Raw genomic sequence first — 22018 nt, forward strand, 5'->3', positions numbered from 1 at the left:
CTTCAAAATGAACCCTCTGCTAGCACCCTCCCATTCCTGTCTTCCTTCCCCGCTCCCCACCGGAGTTCCCAGCACTTTCCAAATAAACTCTTTGCTCTCAAGTCATCGCTCAGGAACTGCTCTTGGGGGAACCCCACCGAAGCAGAAGGTGACTTTCCGTGCGCACCTGGCCTCACGTCACCCTTCCGCTTTCTGTTACAGGAGAAATACCCACCATGTTCCATTATCACCATTGGATTCAGATGGGTGTCTTCCACTGAACAGTGAGTGAGTTTCCTAGAAGTGGGTCTTATTCGTCTTTACAGCCCCTGGTATTTTCCCTGATCTGTCACACAGTGTTGAAGATGAGTGTTAGCTGGCTCCCGGAAGCTTGATGTGTAGGTGGAATAGATACAAAGAGACAAGGTGGCAGGGGTGAAAAATTCAGGGATTCCTGGTTGTCTCAGTTGATTAAGCATCCAACTTCGGCTCAGGTCACGATCTCATGGTTTGTGGGTTCGAGCCCCACGTCAGTCTCTCTGCTGTCGGCATGGAGCCTGCTTCGGGTCCTCTGTACCCCTCTCTCTCTGTCCTCCTCTTCCCTCTCTGTCTCTCTCTGTCTCTCAAAAGTAAATAAACCTTAACAAATTAAAAATTCAGTATTTCAAAGACTGGTGGCCCTATTGGGCAACGCAGGTTGAGAACATTTCTATCGCCGTAGTTAGTTCTGTTGGACAGTGTTGGGGCTGGGGGGCCAAATGGAGCATGCTGGGCCCATGATTTGGTTATGTGCGGTCCCGTGTAGGTCACAGGGCTCCTAAAAGCTCTCAGGGGTCTGGGGATATGAACCAACACCTATATTCCGCACCTGTGCTTACCTAAGGCCAGATGTCACTTCCCAATGCGAGAGGAAACCCTGTGATGTGTAGTTAAGTCTTCACATAATTGCTCTTTATAGTACATTCTGGCTGAACCACAAAAGAGATCAAAGGTACTTCAAAGTTCCCAATGCCCTCGTGGCTGGTGGAATGGATACCACATCTGAAGAGCAGCCTAGCTTTTCTTCTTCTTCTTCTTCTTCTTCTTCTTCTTCTTCTTCTTCTTCTTCTTCTTTTAAATATATAATTCTAAAGGTTTGTGTCTATCTTTCATTGGTAATGTGGTTCCACAGTCCACAAGCCAAAAGGCACAAGCGGTTTCGGAGGAAAGTCACGCTTGTGTTCTGCACTCCCATTTCTTCCCAAAGACACCCAAGGCTACCCCTGCTTCCTTTCCCATCCTTTAAGAGACGGGCAGCCCACCCGAGCCCAGCAAATAATCCGCATGTGTCTCTCCTTTCTTTCTTTCTCCCTTTCTTTCTTTCTTTCTTTCTTTCTTTCTTTCTTTCTCCTTTCTTTCTCTTTCCTTTTTGACATATGGTACATTCTGTTTGGTCTTTGCTTTCTTCTTTTCAATCAGTCTTCTATTGCTCCTGGTGCTTTGATTCCTCTGTCATGGTGCCTCTTGGCCAATTCCTCTCTGGGTTCTTCTGGCCCCTCTCTTATTAGCCATTTATCTTGCTTTGCCTCACACGTACCCTTGTCTTCTAACCCACATCCTTGCATGATTCTGGGGTCTTTACTCCATCCTGTATCACTGGATTTATCTTCCTAATGCACCACGAGGATCGTTCTTCTCCCCTTTGTCTTCCCAGAAAAGCCCAAGATGCTTTGCCTGAAATCCATGGCCCATTGCAACCTTCCCACCCCGCCCTACAGTCCACGTGAGTTTGTGCCCTCCCCCCTCACCTTTGTATTGGGCATTCTGTTGGCTTCGGCTGTCTCCCCCATATCCCCTCCCTTTCCAAATCCTGTCCTTTTTTCAAAGACCTGCTCAAAAGCCACTTCCTCCGTGAAGTCTTTCTGCCTCAGATTCCAGCTAGAAATGGTCTCTCCCTCCCTGGCCCAGGCAGAGCCCTGAGTGTGTTCCTCTTCGTTCTGGAGTCATCTGTCTCTGTCTCACACCCCCTACCAGATGGAAGAGTTCACAGGTCAGGGATTGTTTGTCTCACATACTTTTTTCATCCTTCACTTAACCGAAAGCAATGTTAGCGCATCCTGTCCACATCACAGCGCATCCTGTCCACATTAGCACAGTTGTTGGACGAACGGTGAGCTTGGTGTTTAAGAGGACAGTGTCTGCACATTGCAGGGCTCTGAGAAGTTTCTACCAGCAGGGCCTTTATTCTCTACACTGAACATATCAAATCACAATTCTTCTGTTGAGTCGCTCATGGGAAATTTGGTCATTCGGTGTAAACAGGAAATCCATTCACTATTAAGAATACTCAGGGCAGGAGTGGAGGGGCGCCTGGCTGGCTCAGTCGGTAGAATGCGCGACTGGATCTCAGGGTTGTGAGTGCAAATCCCGTGTTAGGTGTGGAGATTACTTAAAAATAAAATCTTAAAAAAAAATAAAAAGAGGGAAGAAGGCTATCTGGGTGACTCAGTCGGTTACGTTTCTGACTCTTGGTTTTGGCTCAAGCCATGATCTCATGGTTCGTGAGTTTGAGCCCCGCGTTGTGCTGCCAGTGAGGAGCCTGCGTCGGAGTTTCTCTCTCTCTCTTAAAATAAATAAATAAACTTCAAAAAAAAAAAAGAATACTCGGAACAAAGGTGACGTGCCATTATGCTGCTGGAGAGTACATACACATAAGCTAAAAAAAGAAGGAAAAGCCTTTTCATCAAGCAAGGAGAGAGCTAGGCACATTAAAAGTATTGCGACTGATTTATTGTATTTTGTGAAATACGTTTCATTTATGCAACAGCTAGCTAAAGTTAAGGTTTAAACTGTAAAATGATTTACCTGCTCATAGCTGCATATAGTGACTAGCTAACACTTGGGTACATTACACTGGATGTAACTCTTCCGAGAACCGAGCAAACTTCTATGTGGACGGCAAGTGAACTGACTAACTAGTGACCCCCGTTAACGCCCCGGGCACACGGGTCTGCTGACCCCATTGTGTATACACTTTAATGTCTTTACAAGTTTCGGCATCGAGCTAGAAGTTCAAAGGGCTGGCGTTAAAGTCAACGCGATGGACTTAATGTGTTTCCTTCATCTGCCCGGCGCCTCCGCTTTAGGTAATTTTTCGCATCTGGCCTAAAAGACAAACGAGAGCTCCTGTTCCCCCGTTGATGGGGAGCCAGAGCTGGCTCGGTCTGATTTCTCGCTGGGAAGGAACGGGATGTATTTGCCCAGGTTGGTGGCGACGTGCCTGCGGAAGAAGTGGCTGAGGTGCTCCCGGAACCTCTCCCCGACGAAGGCGTAGATGACGGGGTTAACGCAGCAGTGCGTGTAGGCGATCACCTCTGTCACCTGCATGGCCACATCGAGCCATTTGCTCTGCTCACAACTGACCTCAAAGAAGATCGTTTGGAAAGCAGAGAGAAGGAGGACCAGGTTGTAGGGGGTCCAGAACATGAAAAAGACCACCATGATGACAAAAATGAGCCGGATGGCCTTGTACTTGGTTTTATTGGGGCATCTCAGCAGTGTCCTAATAATTCCCGCGTAGCAGACGGCCATGATGAGCAGAGGCAGGGCCAGACTGAGGATGTTCATGCTCAGAGCATGGAAACGCTTCCAGTTATCCTCTTGGCCTCCTGGATAAAGAGGCAAACAGATGTACTGTTCAGCATCATTTTGGGACTGATGGAAGATAAATTCAGGGAGGGCTGCTATCCCTGCCAGGCCCCAGGTGAGGACGCTCATGATGATACCAAAAGTGACGGTCCGGGTCCGCAGGGCGAACACGGCGTGGACGATGGCCAGGTACCGGTCTATGGTCAGCAGGATGATGAAGAAAATCTCGCTGTACAAGCCCATGTAATAAAGCCCGGAGAGGAGCTTACACATGAAGTGGCCGAACACCCACTCGTTCCACCTGCTGTAGTGAATCCAAAACAGCAGAGTGAACAGGAAGAGCAAGTCAGAAATGGCCAAATTGAGCAGGAAGATGTTGGTCATGATCCGGAGCCTCCTGTATTTTGTGAGGATCACCACCACCATCGCATTGCCCAGCAGACCAACCACGAACACCAGGGAATACAGTGGGGGCAAGAGGCGGGACCCCAGCTCCTTGACGTTGATTTTTTCACATGGCAGCGAGAACTCATAGTCAAACAGTGTGGTCCTGACAGACGCATCCGCTGTCACCGTCTCAGTTCCGGCCATCAAAGCCTCCATTGTCCCTATGATAGAAAGACAACGACGACGACGACGATGACAAACAAAAACAAAAACAAAAAACAACCCCACAATTAGGTACGGTCACCCTTGGCGAGCCTCGCCCATTGATTTATCCATTTACCCACAAAACCACATATGATTAAACAACCTAGATACAACCTAGATACTTAAATGATCTTCAGCGCATGTTTAGAAGTATATCCGGGATACTGTGCGGGGAGGCACCAGGCATGAAAGATGTGAAGTTTTGAAAGTCAGCGCGATTCACCAAGGGAAAAGAAACAGAAAGGTGGTGGATGGGGTGAAGAAAGAAGGCGTTCATTTCTGCAAGCGTTTGAAGAAACACAAAACAGGAAAAAGCAGGCTGGAGAGTAATAATAATAATATTACACTGATTATTGTCGCCATATCTTTTCAGGCATTTTGAATTTTATGTTTTACAGTTTATATACGACTTTTGAAATCATCTCGCCTGTTTCAAAACCAAATGGTTGCAATCATAGTGATTGTTATCAGTCCAAAGAACTACCCCTCTCTGTGGCGCCTTAACAATGCGCCGTTCATCAGAGCTGATGGGGAAACTCTCAACCTTGAAGCAGTTTAGTAATTTACCCCAAATCCTCTAACAAGTAAATATAAAAGTTCAGGCTAGATTTTCAGTTTCATTGTCCAGGTTTCTCCTCACTAGATTCAAAAACAAAAAATCACTAAGTTTAACTTTTGGGGCACCTGGGTGACTCAGTTGGCTGGGCGTCCGACTCTGACTTAGGTCACGATCTCGCGGTCCGTGAGTTCGAGCCCCGCGTCGGGCTCTGTGCTGACAGCTCAGAGCCTGGAGCCTGCTTCGGGTTCTGTGTCCCCTCTCTCTGCCCCTCCCCTGCTCATGCTCTGTCTCTCAATAATATATAAGTGTCAAAAAAGTTTTTCTAATAAAAAATAAAATAAAATAAATACACATAAAAAAAACTGTTTAACTTTGAAAGACCTCACCATTCTAGTTGTTACCAACTATTATAGCCATTACAGTTATAAGCAATAAACAAAGGCTGCTTCCCTTTTCCTGCTTCTCATAATGCTGAGATAATCCAGTCATATGCCAACAGCAGACCCCCTAGAGTCCCTGCTTCATAAAGTCCCTGCCGAGTAGGAGGGTTAGGCTAACGGAATTTCTTAGCAGATTTGATGTTTTTTAAACAAGGATCCCTAAAGCCAGTGCCTGCTTTTAAGATCACAGGCTTCACTGGAGAAGAAGGAAAGACAGATGAGGAAGGAGTTCCTGTTCATCTCTGCCGTGTCTCCTTGGAAGAAGTCCTACTGACTTTCTCCTTTCTCTGAGGAAGGGACAAGTATAAGGATGTGACCATAGGTCAGTAGCATTTCTCAAGGTAAATCTCAGGAGTGCAATAATTAGAGCCAATGGCGAGGTACTGTCTTTGTTTCTTAATAAAATCATGAGACCCCAAAGGTCAGCACCTGTCAAGGTCCTGGGTAGTCAAAGCGAGATTGGACACGGGCAGGAGGCATCCCTGGCCGTTCCTGCCACCAGCTGTAGGACTTGGGGGCGAGAGCTGAACTTCGAGCCTCATTTGCTCATCCCGCATGTAAGAATCATGATACCACTTGAAGTTATGTTCAGGATCAAGTAAGATCAAAAAAGCTGTAAAATTCGTAGAAGCAGAACCAAAAGGAAGGCAATGAGAAGATGTTTCATATCAACGTAGGAAGAAATAGGGTCTCTTAGATGGAACTTAATCTATTTTCATGGCTCTGTCCCAGGGCAGCACACTGATAAGTAACACACTCAGGCTTTTAGGTGGAAAACAGCACTGAAAAACAGCTGATTGTATGATCTTTCCAGCATTCTTACCCCTAATGGCACAATCCACAGCCTCTGAGGGAAAAAAAATACCCATTATTTTGTCCATCACGCATCTATAATCACAGAGAGCACGCCTGTAAACCTTAATGCCGAAAGCAAAAAATAAACAGAGTCACTTGCTCCCAAGAGCAAAAGTATTGAAGCCTCTACTTAATATTTCTATTATTTTTCCTTTTCTCCGAGGCTGATCTAAAAACAAGTCAAATAAAAAAAAAAAAAATTCACTGGGGTTTTGTCCAACTCGATGATCATAACTTTAATTTGTGTGTCACTTTCAACATGACCACGATCAGACTGTAGAATCTTTTGGGGGTTCTGGGGTGCAAGGCACAGGGAGGAATGCAGGTTCTCTGGAGTCAGAAGCCAAGTCCTCTGACGACTAATTACATGGGGTCAGAGATACGAAAACTGAAATGGTTTTCATCTGTCTCCATTGTCCAGAGCAAAATGAATATTTAGGTCTGAAACTGTCAAGAGGTTTGATTTAGGCTTTCAAAAATGTATTTTTGGGGGCACCCGGGTGGCTCAGTTGGTTGAGCATCCGACTCTTGATTTCAGCTCAGGTCATGATCTCAGGGTCGTGGGATCGAGCCCCATGTCCGGCTCAACGTTGGGTGTGGATCCTACTTAAGATTCTCTCTCTCTCCCTTTCCCTCTGCCCCTCCCCTGCTTGCGCTCCGTCTCTCAAAATAAATAAATGAATAAACATTTTTTAAAAAAGGTCTTTTTGCATCTTTGGAAGGATGGTACAGTAACAGCCAACAGGAAGCAACAGTAAAGGAAAGCAAAAACACAAAAGTAAAAACCACCCCAGATTTCACCACTACGAGCATTTCTTGATGCAGATATGCATGCACGGGTGCGAGTTTTACCAAAAACTGCATTCCCACTACCTTAGCTGGTTCTCTAAAACTGCTCACAGGGCACCTCAGCTACGCAACGCAAATGAAGTTTCTTCAGTCTCCAAAAACGATTTGGATCTTACCAGCTTTCCACTGGGCAGCAGGAAGGAGGATTCACAAATTGCAGTCCAGAGTGGTTTAAACTTAGCCTGACCCATTCATTTGAAGGACGGCTTTAGTTTTTCTCATCCTGTTTACGTTGCCAGCTTATTAATTTTGGCTTCTCATCTCCTCTCATTGGGCCTTTCGAAGATGGCAGTGGAGATGTGGGGGAGGGGCCTGCATGGGGGGAGTGGGAAGAAGGCGCCCTGGTCTTCTGTCAGTCCTAGTCATGTGGCTGGTGTCTGCTGAGGAAGGGCCACCTGGTCCCGACCCTGAACTTTCTGCTGGCACCTGCTGTTGCGTGGCTCATGGCCTCACGATCCATCCATTCTCAATCATCCCTGGGCATAGTGACCTCTGCAGCCCTGGCTGGCGTGGGGGGCCCTCTGTGGCTGCCACGTCATCAGGCTTCTGGCACCTTCTCCTGAACTGACAGGCACTGAGCAGACACACTGCTCCTTGACTCCGTGTCCGTGCCATGGACAAACCCAGGGACACTCGAGGGTACAGATGAAATGATTTTTCCCCCTGACCACCAGCGTAACTGCGCCGGCCACCCATGTGAATAAGAAAGCGACTTGCAGAGAGGAGGGTCTGCGAGGGCCCCCTCCCCAATTCATCAAACAGCCCTTCACACCCTCTAACTCTGGTCAAAGGCTGGATGGGGGAGACAGGAACCCCCGAGCACAACTGCTTTCTTCGGTGACCTTGGACTCTTCCTCTCGCAATTCCTGGAGTCAGAAGGAGAGGAGCCCTCCCCCTCCCCCCGTCATCTAGAATTAGAGACTCTTCTTTAGAAAATATATTGAAGTTTGGAATGTCAAAAAAAAAAAAAAAGTAGGGGCGCCCGGGCGGCTCAGTCAGTTGAGCCTCCGACTTCAGCCCGAGTCATGATCTCGCCGTTTGTGAGTTCGAGCCCCACATCAGGCTCTCTGCTGTCAGCTCCGTGCTTTGGAACCTCAGTTCCCCTTTCTCTCTGCCCCTCCCTCGCTTGCACTCTCTCTCAAAAATAGATAAACATTAAAAAAAAAAAAAAAGTAAGTGATGTCACTCCATCAATGCTGGTGAGGTTGGGGCAAGCCGAGAACAATAAGACATTGCTGATGTAATGTAACTTGGTTCAATAAGTTTTTGAAATGTTATAAACAACAAGAATCAACAAGGTACACGTGGCTTTGAGCCAGCGGTTCTACTCTGAGGAATTTACCCCAAGGGGAAGAAATCCGCCGAATCAAATCACAAGGTACAGATGTTCCTTGTGGCCTCGTTTCGTAACAGAAAGAAACAAGAGAAATGGAAACTGTTGAAAGGTTTGACACATGAAGGAGATTTTGAACAACTCGTAGTCCACTGATGCAACAGATTATTCTACAGTCACTAAAACTAGTTCACTAAAACCAGGTGGAATCACCAACAAGTGGTCGTGGGAAATGAAGAGAATATAAAGTGCGTGTAGTAAGACCGCGACATCGTGAAACTGTATGCATATAAAAAGCAATGAGCAAATAATGAAAATAGTTGTAGAAGGCGGGGGGGGGGGGGACGGTAATTTTTAAAAACTTTTTAAATGCTCATTTATTTTTGAGAGAGAGACAGAGCATGAACAGTGGAGGGGCAGAGAGAGAGGGAGACACAGAATCTGAAGCAGGCTCCGGGTTCTGAGCTGTCAGCGCAGAGCCCGACACAGGGCTCGAACTCACCTTAAGATGGTGACCTGAACCGAAGTCGGATGCTTAACCGACTGAGCCACCCAGGCGTCCCAGGTAATTTTTAAAGTTGTAAGATGTGGAAGTTGTCTAAATTCCCTTACCAATTAAACTGTCACTAACGGCAGATGCCTCCTTCTAGCAAGGACAGCTGGAAGATTTGGCAAACACGCTTTCTCAAGGTAAGTGGGTTGAAAACGTGGGCAAATTATAAGCTGAAGCGCGTACTCATCAGCACCTGAAACCACACCCTGAGATCTAAGAAACTTGACATGGAAGTCACATGAGGTAGAGAGCATTTGAATTTTGTTTTAAAGATCTTAATGTTTGGTTTTCCTCTTTGAGCTTGGGTGGAGTTAACATACAACCACCAGACTGGGGGAAGGGAGATTTTTCTTAGAAATTTCTCTTTAGGGGGCACCCGGGTGGCTCAGACGGTTGAGCTGCCGACTCTTGATTTCAGATCAGGTCATGATCTCCCGGCTCGTGAGTTGGAGCCCTGCATCAGGCTCTCTGCTGTCAGCCAGGAGCCTGCTTGGGATCCTTTTTCCTTCTCTCCCTCTCTCTCTTTCTCTCTCTGCCCCTCCTCCACTCTCTCTCTCTCTCAAAAATAAACATTAAAAAAAAAAGTCAATGGTAATTGAACCTTCCTTAGGCCAAACATTTCACGTAGTTTGCTTGATCTCACAACTTTGCAAGGTAGGTTTTCCCATCCCCACTTTATAGATGAGCAAACAGAGGCTTGGCAAAGCTTGGTCAGTTGCCTGAGGCTATTCTGTGCACAGCAGAACTGGGACTTGATCCTGTGCCCTTTTGCTCTAAAACCCACGCTATTATCGCATTGGGGTTCCATTCAGTGAGGACATCCACATCCCAGATGTCATGAATGTTTGTATATATCTTAGTATCTTTGTGGTTCAACATTTCATACCTACGCATCTCTAACCCACTGTGAATTTAGTTTGATATGTGGCACGAAGTGCCATCTATTTCCTTCTCTGTAAATGGGTGAATAACCACCCTCTCCCCCTCAGGCTTCGAACATCACCTTTGTCACATATTCTTCAATATTCCTGATTCCATTTGCATGCATTCCACTAAACCATTGGACCTAAGCCGGAAAAAGATAAAAACAGGAGACTTTCTGAATACATGTGGTCTTGAAGGGATTAGAAAATGAACATTTCGGGGCGCCTGGGTGGCTCAGTCGGTTAAGCGTCTGACTTCAGCTCAGGTCACGATCTCACGGTTCTGTGGGTTCGAGCCCCGCGTCGGGCTCTGCGCGGACAGCTCAGAGCCCGGAGCCTGCTTCGGATTCCGTGTCTCCCTCTCAGAGAAATTCCCTAACTTATGATCACACAGAGAGCAAACGGCTAAGTTGGGACTTGATCCGCAGTGTTCTTGACTCAAAGAAACCTGGGCTCTCTATAGCCTCACCTGCCCGTCAGCATCTGCCCACAGGACAGGGACCTTTGGCGTGATGGTGGACTCCTTTTTCTGGGCATCACCTCCTCACTGTGGGTGTCCTACTGTATGTGGAAGTCATGACTCTCCACAATATTAGAACTACAGTCTATGGCAGCCAAAGCCAGAGATATACCCTGAGCTAATCGTTTGCAATGTTTCTCGGACTTGTCTGAATGCTTTTTTTGCTTTTAAGATTTATTTATTTTTGAGAGAGAGAGAGTACAAGCAGGGAAGGGGCAGACGGGGGCGGGGGGGGGGTGCGGACATAAGATCCGAAGCAGGCTCCGTGCTGACAGCACAGAGCCCGACCGGGGCTCGAACTCGCAAGCTGTGAGATCATGACCTGAGCCCAAGTGAGATGCTCAACCGAATTGAGCCCCTCCAGGCACCCCCTGAATGCTTTTAGAAGTAAAGGCGAACGAGTTCTTGTCGGCTGGGTGAAAAACGATACGGCTAATTTAAGACCCATTTTGTAGGGGCGCCTGGGTGGCTCAGTTGGTTAAACATCTGGCTTTTGATTTTGGCTCAGGTGAGATCGAGCCTGCCTAGGGCTCTGCACGGGCAGCATGGAGCCCGCTGGGGATTCTCTTCTCTCTCCCTCTCCCTCTGCCCCTCCCCCCCACGCATGCCCCCTCAACGCTCCTCTGTCTCAAAATAAATAAATACACATTTTTTAAAAAAAATCCATTTTGGGGGCGCCTGGGTGGCTCAGTCGGTTAAGCGTCCGACTTCAGCTCAGGTCACGATCTCGCGGTCCGTGAGTTCGAGCCCCGCGTCGGGCTCTGGGCTGACGGCTCGGAGCCTGGAACCTGCTTCCGATTCTGTGTCTCCCTCTCTCTCTGCCCCTCCCCCGTTCATGCCCTGTCTCTCTCTGTCTCAAGGACGCAGCACGAGAGACTCAGAAGGAGTGGACAGTGAGGTAGGAGCCAAACCAGGAGAGCTGGTGTCCCAGAAGCCAAGCAAAGAATGTATTCTGTGCACTGAGGAGTGAGGTGAGGATTATCTGAACTAACACTCGAGAGCATCTAGAACACTGACCCAGCGTGTATATTATTATACGCCTAGAACTGTATATGAACTCTCCTCCCCTCCACCCGTTGACCTTTGTTTTTCAAGTTCTTTGGCCCTTCCAAAATGTCTAAGATCTTGTCCAAGGTAGTAAAATATGACTTCAGAAGAGCAAACATTTCTTCCATCTGAACAGAAATGCTTCTCTTTCCACAAATATCCGGTCTGTGGTCCATGACCCAAGGTTCTAGAAAACTTACAATGATTGGTATCCAATGGTTTCAACCAGACATTTCAGCCTTCGTTAACATCTTCAGTTATACTAAATGAGGACTTTGAATTTCTAGGAATAAGTTTGGACCTCAACCAAATTAAATAACCTGATGGGGACGCCGGATTATATTAATCCATTTCCTTACCGACAGAGAGGTATCAGAGGTCAGATTATCTCTCACAAAGATGACAGGTAGGGGATAGAGACAGAGACAGATGATTGATAGATAGATAGATAGATAGATAATAGATTAATTCCTGGCAAATTATGGAACCAGGAATCAGGAGAGTTCTACTGGGCACTTAATTCTGCCCACCTTGGGGATGCCAAGAAATCATCACTTCCCATAATCTGCAGAAAACTTCCACTAACTTAATCTAAATTTACATGACAAAAGTTGTGTTTTTTTTTTACAAGAGTAACATTTTTATTTCAAATGTCATGATATTTATGACTGAGTAGGTAATAGACACAATCATATGGTTCAAAACCTAATGCTATGAGAACATACACAATAAAAAGTCTCATCCTACAGCACATCCCCATGTGTCTCTTCCCCGTCAAGAACTGTGAAGGGTCTAAGATCTTATCCTACCTGTAGGCTAACAAGTAAGCCTGCCACTTCCTCGCGGATACCAGCAGAAGGCACGTGCCCATTAGATAAAGGACACAGGATGTATTGCTCGTGGCACAGCAGACACGTGAACTTGAAGTTCATGGTTCTCCCTGCCCCCAAGTCGCACGGGGGCCACGTACAGCAGATTTGCCTCACAGCCGAGGAATCTGAGTCCAGGAACCTCCAATCGTTCATACGGGGCTGACAACAAGCCTGCCCAGTCTTTGCCCAGGAGGGAAACATTATTTGAATTCCACCAGATAGCAGACAAAACTCTTTGTCTGCCCTGGAGAGAGATGTTCTGTCTTCCGAGGCCGTTTCTACAAAACATCCTTGAAAAGGTAATCTACAACAAACACTGCCGGGCCTCGGCTCTGAGGGCACGCAGAAAATTGCCCCCAACACCCCCGCTCAACCGTGTGGGTAACTGCTCTTCCTCGCCAGGGCTTCCATACACAAGCGTAAGCAGGTAGATATTTTCTAATCTTACCCTGTTGGCTGCATAAAAGCAGAACACTACATTCATCATCACACACCTTGCTTTTTTCACTTAGCAGTGGAAGGTTCTCTTTGTTCCTGCTGCAGAGAATCCACTGTGTGGATAAACCGGTTTATTTAGCCAGTCTCCTATCAACAGATACGCTTTGCTGTTTCAGACGATGCTGCCTGTTGCTGATCTTAGGCAGGAAGTTTTGGGTTTGGCTTTGTTTTCAAAGCCCATCACATGCTAACCTTATGGTCAGCTAGAATGACAGGTTAGCATGTGATGGGACTTTAAAGTGGTCTGAGACTACATCCAGAGCCCTGGGCTAGGTCCCAGGCAAGACACTGAATGTGAACATTGCCCAAACTGGAATGCAGTAGAGAAGAAACCCTACCTGGTAAGGATGAGTTGAAGGAGCCAGAGGTATCATCCATCCACCTAGGAGAAAAGACACTTTGGGTAGGAAAGAGAGCGAGGTACTGGTGTGTAGATAAGAACCTAAATGTGATTCACCGCCAACCACAGGAGGTCGTTCCAAGAGGCAAAGTCAAACACCACATAAGAAAGAGCTTGAGGGGCGCCCGGGTGGCTCAGTTGGTTAAGCGTCCAACTTCGGCTCACGTCATGATCTCACAGGCCATGTGTTCAAGCCCCGAGTCGGCTCTGTGCTGACGGCTCAGAGCCTGGAGCCTGCTTCGGGTTCTGTGTCTCCCTCTCTTTCTCTGCCCCTCCCCTGCTCACACTCTGTCTCTCTCTTTCAAAAAAATAAACATCCAAAAAATTTTTAAAAAAAGAAACAAAGAGCTTGAGGGGGATCATCCCAAATGACATGTGAGGTGCTGAGCAGACTGTAACTAGAGACGCCTAAGCAGAGGGTGGGTGGCTGCCTGATAGGGACATTACGGGAGGGGATTTCCACGGAGAGAAGAAGTTGCTTACGGCAATTGTTCTCAGCCCTGGCTGCTCTTGGCAAACGCTGGGGAGATTTTGCAATCCCAATGCCAGGCTGTACCCCTGAATAGTTAAACCAGAATTTCTGGAGGTAGGACCCAGGCCACAGTGATTCCTTTTTCTTTTCTTTTTTTTAAGTAGGCTTCGCATTCAGTGCGGAGCCCAACGCGGGGCTTGAACTCGAGAACCCTGAGATCAAGACCTGAGCCGAGATCAAGAGTCAGACACTTAACTGACTGAGCCACGCAGACGCTCCTGGGCCACCCTGATTCTTACGGCTCCCCTACTCTTAGGGGACATGAAATCTCTCCTGAATTTTATGAACCTGTTTTCTGTCCCTCAGTTACATACCCTCCAAGCTCCTCGAGCTTAGGCAAGAAGCAAAATAAAGAATGTCAACGCTGTGACACAGCGACCCTGAGAGCGAACTCAATTTTAATCTGTATTAATAGATCACCCAGAAGAAAGGAAATCCACGTACCTGATTCTCCACCGACGTCTCTACCCAGCTGCCCCTTCATTTATTCATCCAATTACCTCTCCAACTAGCTACTTGGATTGCTTCCCACTATGCAGTGAAGCCAGGCCTCCCAACCTTTCACTTTTTTTTTGTTTTTGTTTTTGTTTTTTTTTTTTTACAGAGAACCTGGAATAGTCAAAAGAATTATCTGGTGTGGTGCTACCCAACAGAACTCTTCTGCAATGATGGACATGTTCTGGGTCTGTGCTGTCCAACGAGGCACCCCTCGCCAAATGGCTGTTGAGCGCTCGAAATGTGGCTGACCTTTTCATTTTATTTAAATGTAGTGAATTTAAATTGAAGTCACCGCATGTGCAAGTCATTACCAGAGTGGACAGTGCAGAACTAGCGACTGGTCACTGTGCCCATAGGACTCCTGACAAGTGACAGCTGCTTACTGAACACTTCCGGACTGAATCGAATAATTTTCGCCCTGCTTCTCACTGTTCAGACTACACATTTGAAATATGATGTTCTGTCCCAGGTACCCCATGTTAAGAGGGTTAATGTCAATCTGGAGTACAGGACAGGCTAGGGTGAGAAAGGTCCAGAAACATCAGCCGTGGCTGACAGAACTCAGAATGTTTTGTATGAAAAATAAGAGGCTTCAAATCCTCAGATTAATTTTAGTTTTTGTTTCTTTGTTTGTTGTTTTTGTTTTTGTTTTTGCCAGTATTTGTCTTTGGTCTGGACCCAAGTTTTCTAATCTTTTTTTTTTTTTTAAGATTCTTTTTAAGTTTATTTGTTTTGAGAGAGTTTGAGAGAGAGAGAGAGAGAGAGAGAATCCCAAGCAGGTTCCACACTGTCAGCACAGAGCCCAAGGTCGGCTTGAACGCACAATGCATGAGATCATGACCTGAGCAAAACCAAGAGTGAGAAGCTCAACGGACTGAACCTCCCAGGCGTCCCTCTAATCTTTTTTACGAAAGGTTTGGATTAGGCAATGTTTTAGGTCCCTTTGAGATGGACTGATGTGATAGCTTTTCCTGCAGAAGAGGGAGTAGACTCCCAGAGTGCAGAAACTTGATGGCATTGGAGGAGACTACAGTCAGGCCCACCTGGGGAAGGACATGTGGGAACTACCAGGTTGTGTGGGAACAGAACGGGCTGCTTGGCGAGCCAGGAAGCTCCCTCCCCGGAAACACACAAGAACCTCTCAGCACTGTATTTTAGGGCAGCACAAGGACTTCCACATCTGCTGATCATTATCATTAGTTACTAGAGCAAAGGCTACACTCTGTGCTGGAGTGTGGTCAGTTCATTTTAAGTGACTTGGTTTTATCCACCTGCCAAGTGATTTGGGATATTCTTTTTTATTTAATTTTTTTTTTTTTTACATTTATTGATTTTTGAGAGAGAGCACAAGCACGGGAGGGGCAGAGAGAGAAGGAGACAGAATCCGAAGCAGGCTCCAGGCTCCGAGCCATCAGCACAGAACCGGATGCGGGGCTCGAACTCACAGACTATGAGATCATGACCCGAGCCAAAGTCGGACGCTTGATCGACCGAGCCACCCGGGCGCCCCAGTGATTTTGGATATTCTTACCAACTTTCTTGCCCAAAGATTAGATTGACTCTTTATATTTCAACATGGGGTGTTTCAAGTGTGGTTGAATTTTAATTGTATTGCAGGTTGATCTGTCATTTAGTTGAAAGAGATGATTGTGAGGAATATGTTTTCATAGGGAAGGCAAGACTGTGTAGTCAAAATAGCATGGTTGGGGTAAAACCACATAAAACGGAGAAAGAACCTCTGCCCCAGATCTCCGTTCTAGGTACCATATCACACTTTTATATCGTTTCTGTGTTCTGATATATTTTTTTAACATTTCTTCAATTTTGAGAGACCGGGAGAGACAGAGAGTGAGTGGGGGAGGGGTAGAGAGAGGGGGAGACATGAAATGTGAGGCAGGCTCCGGGCTCGTGAGCTGTCCACACGGAGCCTGTCGCAGGGCTTGAACTCATGAACCACGAGATTGTGACCTGAGCCAACGTCAACCGCTCAACCGACTGAGCCACGCAGGTGACCCTCTGTATTCTGATATTTTAAATGTTATATCTTGCACCCTGTTCCATGTGGCTAGTAATTATTTGAAAATATAATTTGTAGGGGCCCCTGGGTGGCTCAGTCGGTTAAGCGTCCGACTTCAGCTCAGATCATGGTCTCATGGTTCGTAAGTTTGAGCCCCACATCGGGCTTTCTGCCATCAGTATGGAGCCTGCTTCAGATCCTCTGCTTCCCTCTCTCTCTCTGTCCCTCACCTGCTTGTGCTCTCTCTCTCTCTCTCAAAAATAAACATTAAAAATTTTTTTAAATAAAGGAAATATAACTTGAAAAGACACCAACATATTGTATAGATATTCATGGCTATTTAATCATTGTCTTATTGGTGTGCGATTAAGTTGTTTCAGATTTACACTTTCATAAATAATACTGTAATAAACATCTTTGTATTTTTTAAAATTATTTCCCTAGAGTAGGTTTCCCAAAGCACAATTTCTACCTGTTTTCTAAGTCTCTTGATGCGTTTTGTCAAATTGCTTCCAGAAAGTGTTCAGCGATGTATATATTCTGGGCAGTAGTAGGTGATGGCTCTAATCTCAGCAAGCATCCATCAACACCAAGAAGACAGAAAAGAAAAAAAAATTGGCCATGTATATGGGCAAAAGAGACGTCATTATTGTGTAACTAATATTTGTTTAATTACTGAGCATTTTTTAAAACTGTAATTGGTAATCATCCATATTTCCTTTTCTGTGAATTATCTGGCGGTGCCCTTTACCCATTTTATGCTGGGTACATCTGCTTTTTTCTTGTTGAGTCATACGATTCTTGCCCCAAGAGAAATAACTCAGCCTACCTGGTTCAATGTAATCATCACCACCGTCTGAAAAGAGCTACAAATACCCCTATCACTTCCGTGTACCAAAGTCCCCATACTCCCATCACCCTCCCTCTAAACACCAGTCAAACAACTGTTAACTTCCACCCGCATCAATCCAAGGTTTCCCAAAAGATTAGGAGGGATTTCTACCCCTATCCTCTAGGACAGGTCTAGGAAAAACAGTCAACCTTGTAGATCCAGACACGAAGACCAAATCATTTGATTCACTGATTCATCATCATAGCCTGACTTAGGGTGGATTTTCAATGAACACTTAAAATACACATGTATATATACAACTGCACTATGTAGATGTATGTACACACGTATATGCAAGTTCTATTTTCACGGACTGTTTCTTACGAAGTCAACATCGATACACGCGAAATGGCTAACTTGGAGCGGTCATGTCCTCAGTAGTTGAGAATTTATGAAGGCACAGAGAACATACGATGGGCCCAGCCGTGGGCATGCTGACTGATGAGGTACAAAAGGCCAAGTGTGGATGACTGGGAGAGGCAAGGGTATCACAGCATGGGTGGGGGAAAGAAGGAAAGTGGGAGAAAGCAAGAAGAAAATGGACATGTGTCACAACAAACTCTCCTACTTTGGCCCCATACCACCTACTAAATCACCCTCTCCTCTGCCTCCGCAATCCAAGAGCACTCTGGAGAGGCACTGCTTGCCCTGCCTGGACCCCTCTCTCCATCTCCTTGTTCCTGGAAACCTGGCGGTCTACCCGGAAATCACTTTTAAGCGAGCAACTTCTATCACAATGTAGTAAGTTCTTGCCCGGAAGAGAAGAGAAAGAAGGCAAATGGTACCTGTGACTTTAGCAAAGTCCTTTCTGCACCCGGGGACAGCTTAGGTCTTGCCACGCACGAAATGGAGAAGCCGCCTGATCAGAGGCATTGGGAAGGTAGGACACAAGACGGCTTCCCCTTTTAAACAGGCTCGCTGCTCTGCAAGTTTTCAGAAAGTTATCAAGTTCAGTACAGTTCTTCTTTTCTGCTGCTGGAATTACATACTAAACCCTCAGTTGAGTAATCTTTGAGATGAACACTGCTGATGTTCAGCAGCCGTTTCGGGGTTCTGCATTCTCTTGGCATTGTCCTCTCTCTCTCTCTCTCTCTCTCTCTCTCTTTTTCTCTTTTTGGAGGGGGGCAGATAATTCTTGAATAAACATTGCTTTGACCCGGGGTAGGGGGCAGGGCAAAAAGTAAAATCGAGTGGCAGACGGTAACTACGTTTATCGTGGTGAGCATGAAATAAGGTAGGGAAGGTAGTTCGAATCACTAGGCTGTGCACCTGCAATGGATATAACATTGTATGTCAATTATACTTCAATACCAAAGGGAGTTTTTAAATTAAATCAGAACTTTCCCGCGAAGGCAAGATGAGGACCGCGGGATAACCTAGTTATTCCCCAGAGCTCTAGAGGAGACCTTGATGAGTCGAGGTGGAGCGCAGGGTTAGGTGTCCCCAGAAGACCCGAGAAGTGCCTTTCCGTGTGACCGAATAGCTCTATAACCTTCATCAGCAGATCGTGCTGGACCTCAGCCTTCTCACCTGTAAATCATCAGGTTGCCATGGAATCGACTAAGATAAATACGGAAGAAAGACTCTGTAGGATATACAGGGCTAAGCAAACATGAGCTGTGGCTAGGCTACCACCGTGACACGTGTGCGGGCTCTATGTGCCGATGGGTCCGGGCGCCTGTCGCGACACTGGGCACCGCGCAGGCATCACCCAACATTTGTGGGAAGAGCTCTGACCTTAGAGGCGTGACCTTTGACAAACTGGCCACGTGGACGACGTCAAAGCAGTTTGCCAAGCGTCTATCAAACATCTCTTATGTACGCGGGACTGTGACACACACTGCCAATGGCAAAGAAAAGATGGGGGGGAAAAGGAAGGAGTCTGTCGGGAGGGCTCATGGACATCCCGGAGGCTCAAGTTTGAGCCAGCTTGGTAGCCAGGCTTCAGTGTCAGGGGGGTCAGCAGAAGCCTTGCCAGAGAAGAGTTAGAGAAACCGGAAACGTCTGGTAGGAAGAAAGAGATAGGAAGTTGTGCTATATTATAATAGAGTCGGCCTTTCCCTTGGGCTCTGTGGGGCATCCCCGGGTGAGGAGAGGCTGCCACGAGGCAGATTTCTGCCCCAGAGAACAAGAAGTCTCTGCAACGTGTCCCACAAGGGGGACCATCCTGGGAGCCCCCTGATGGAGCTGGGGACGCATGGCCTGAGTGGCCTTCATATTCAGCCCTGCGAGGGCAGCTCCCGGGGGCCAGGGACCACAGCCACAGGGACCAGAGAATAAGGAAAACTCTCTCCACAGGTGAGAGGCTGGGTTAGAAAGTGCCAGAGGCCTTGCCTAACTCCAAGGCTTCCTGCTGCGTTTCTGGGGACCCTCTTTCTGCCCCAAGTCTCCCATTCAAGCCTCACGGGGGACTCACTGGTCCAGACACGCCTCGGGCAGTCTCACCCTCTCCCCTCTCTGCTGGTCTGCACCCCATCCGCAGTGAAGGCCCAGCTCCCCCGTGAGGACATCCTTTTCTGCTTAGAAAGACTGGACTCCTGGGTCCAGGCAGCTGGAACGGTGCTTGGCTTCCTCATCTGCAAACGGAGGTAAGAACACCTCCATCTATGGGAGCGTCAGGTGAGGTGGCCCATGAAACCCGCCTGCTTGTGGGAAAGGCCCAACCAGGGCCCCACCATGATGACGGTGTCTGAACGTAGCAGGTGCTTGGAACTGCCCGCCCCTCCTCTAAACTTCCGTGGCATTTCTGGCCGACCTCAGTTTTCTGGTGCTCAGCATCATCGGAAGAGAAAAAAGCACCCTTGCCCTCCCCACCTGTCCCCTTATCTTCTCTGGTTCTGAGGATGTTAAGAAATTAAGGGGCCACACATGACCCTGTTCACTAAACCGCAGAACTGGATGCTTTATCTACGGAGGCAAAGGCAACCCCAAGGGCTGCGGGCAGCTCCCTTTCCTGGCGAAGAGGACAGGGCTGAGCGAAGCCTTCCCCGCTATCCTTTCCAAACTCCCCAAGTTCAAAAGTCACCGCACCTCCAGCAGCGGGGAGGGTGGAAGCCTGGTGTGGACACTGAGTGTCCTTCATGGGAAGGAGGGTGGCCGGCAGGGACGGGGCTGGGACTTCTGTCTGATAAGTGGCCACCCGCCCCTGAGCACAGTCTCCACCCCCTTGCTGGGGACTTAGAATTCTCCCGGAGTGATTTCAGCAACCGAAGAATTTCTTTACCTTGTGGAACACGCCAGCTGTTGGCGATGGCGATAGAGGGAAGTCAACACGGAGAGGCCTAAAAAGGTGACGGTTCCGGAATCACCTCGGGGTACGTCGACGGGGAATGTGGAATTCAGCAGAGGCTTGGATCTTCCCGGGAGGGACCCCAGAGTGTTCTCCACGTGCAAGCAATGAACCATGGGAGCCCTTCCTGGGTGCTCTGGTCAGGGCAACGTCTTCCTACCAATTGAGAGATTAAGCTTTAGGGAAGCTTACGATGGGGGCTGATTTATGTGAGGGTAAACACAACCACCTATGATTCTTCTTCCTTTTTTTTTAGTTTTTTTTAATGTTTATCTATTTTTGAGAGAGAGAGAGAGACAGAGCATAAGCCGGGGAGGGGCAGAGAGAGAGGAAGACAGAATCTGCAGCGGGCTCCAGGCTCTGAGCTGTCTGCCCAGAGCCCTACGTGGAGCTCGAACTCACGAACTATGAGTTCATGACCTGAGCCGAAGTCAAACGCTTAACCGACTGAACCACCCGGGCGCCCCTCCCAATCCTATCTTTAATATAGAAAAAAGAAATGTGTTCTTTCAAATAGCACCTGTTAACATTCTTTAAGACTAGGATTCCTTAGAACTCTGGGAGATGCCAGTCTGATGACTGCAGTTGCAAACTGCTTTCTGGCCCATTCTATCATCTATCTATCGCACAGCCCGCGAGGTCAGCAGGGATGCTCACATCGCAGACGACAAAATGGAGAGTCCGTGAGGGACTTGGCAAAAGCCACAGAGAGGGTGAAGGGCAGGGCTGCTCTCCACCCCCGAGTGTAGACTATCCACTGAGTTCCTCTTTTCTCCTGCACTATCCCACCAGCTGAGGGACCCGTGCCTGCCGAGCTTCAGCTGATGATGAGGACGCCCTTGGGGCCAAATGTACAGGCAGAGCCCAAAGAGGTTTCCCCGAGGTCCCGAGCGGCTTGTTCAGCTTTGGGAGGGCCAGGAGATTTGGGGTGCTTCTTCCCTGCTCCTCGAGGCGCTAAGCTCACAGGAAAACCTGACCCCAAACACCAATACCCTGTGATCTTCCAGATTCTCAAGGTCACATACACGAATGCAGAAACATTTCAGAGGAACAGCCACAAATCAAACCGAACAGAAGGCAGCTTGGGAATATAGGGGCATCGGCAGGAGAAACAAACATAGAAACTTCAGAAGCTCCGGGGCGGGGAGGTGGGGGGGGTGGCCAGAAGGTTCTTGCAGGAGAGCTCAGGTCAACCTCAGCCTTGCATGTGTGAAAGGAAGTGATTGCAGAGCAGTAGAGCGTCTGAGCTTCCTTGAGGGTCACCCATCTTCTGGTCACCAGCTCCTGGGCCCCGGGTCTTGGGGCCCAGCCGGGGCGCAGAGACTGAGCTCGGACCACACGCTTCCACTCACCCACATTTTCCCAGGGCGGGTCGTGGGAGGGCTTCTGCAGCCGGCACGGCCTGCTTCTGGCTCGCTGGGGGTCCAGGGTGTTTCTGGGTTCCCTCTGTCCACTGCACACTGCCCTCCTGTGAAGCCCAAAGGCCTACAGAAACAATGGGGCGCCTGGCTGGCTCAGTCGGTTAAGCGTCGACTTCAGCGCAGGTCGTGATCTCGCTGTTTGTGGGTTCGAGCCCCGGGTCGGGCTCTGTGCTGACAGCCCGGAGCCCGGAGCCTGCTTCGGATTCTGTGTCTCCCTCTCGCACTGCCCCTCCCCTGCTCGCACTCTGTCTCTCTCAAAAACA

General features: G+C 47.9%; 1 protein-coding gene and 1 long non-coding RNA gene across 2 annotated transcripts; both read right to left on the minus strand.

The window, feature by feature from the left end:
* Positions 1 to 2743: 2743 nt before the first annotated feature.
* Positions 2744 to 13366, minus strand: LOC106969178 (C-C chemokine receptor type 3). The gene is made up of 2 exons (XM_015065680.3): positions 13045 to 13366; positions 2744 to 4214 (listed from the first exon to the last, which is right to left on the minus strand). Exons 1-2 carry the CDS (start codon positions 13082 to 13084, stop codon positions 3124 to 3126), a joined length of 1131 nt encoding a protein of 376 aa, XP_014921166.1. The 5' UTR covers positions 13085 to 13366; the 3' UTR covers positions 2744 to 3123.
* Positions 13367 to 13440: 74 nt separating this feature from the next.
* Positions 13441 to 22018, minus strand: LOC128314909 (uncharacterized). Its single transcript, XR_008297164.1, has 3 exons — positions 21687 to 22018; positions 17831 to 20490; positions 13441 to 17515 (listed from the first exon to the last, which is right to left on the minus strand). It is a non-coding gene; the product is annotated as an uncharacterized LOC128314909 (long non-coding RNA).

This window comes from Acinonyx jubatus, chromosome A2 (assembly GCF_027475565.1).
Source record: "Acinonyx jubatus isolate Ajub_Pintada_27869175 chromosome A2, VMU_Ajub_asm_v1.0, whole genome shotgun sequence".
NCBI classification, from domain to species: Eukaryota; Metazoa; Chordata; class Mammalia; order Carnivora; family Felidae; genus Acinonyx; species Acinonyx jubatus.

Coding starts and splice junctions, on each gene's coding strand:
- LOC106969178 (XM_015065680.3), bottom strand. CDS start 13,084: ATGGATGATACCTCTGGCTCCTTCAACTCATCCTTACCAG. Junction 4,215..13,044: donor CTTCAACTCATCCTTACCAG/GTAGGGTTTCTT, acceptor TTTCTATCATAG/GGACAATGGAGGCTTTGATG.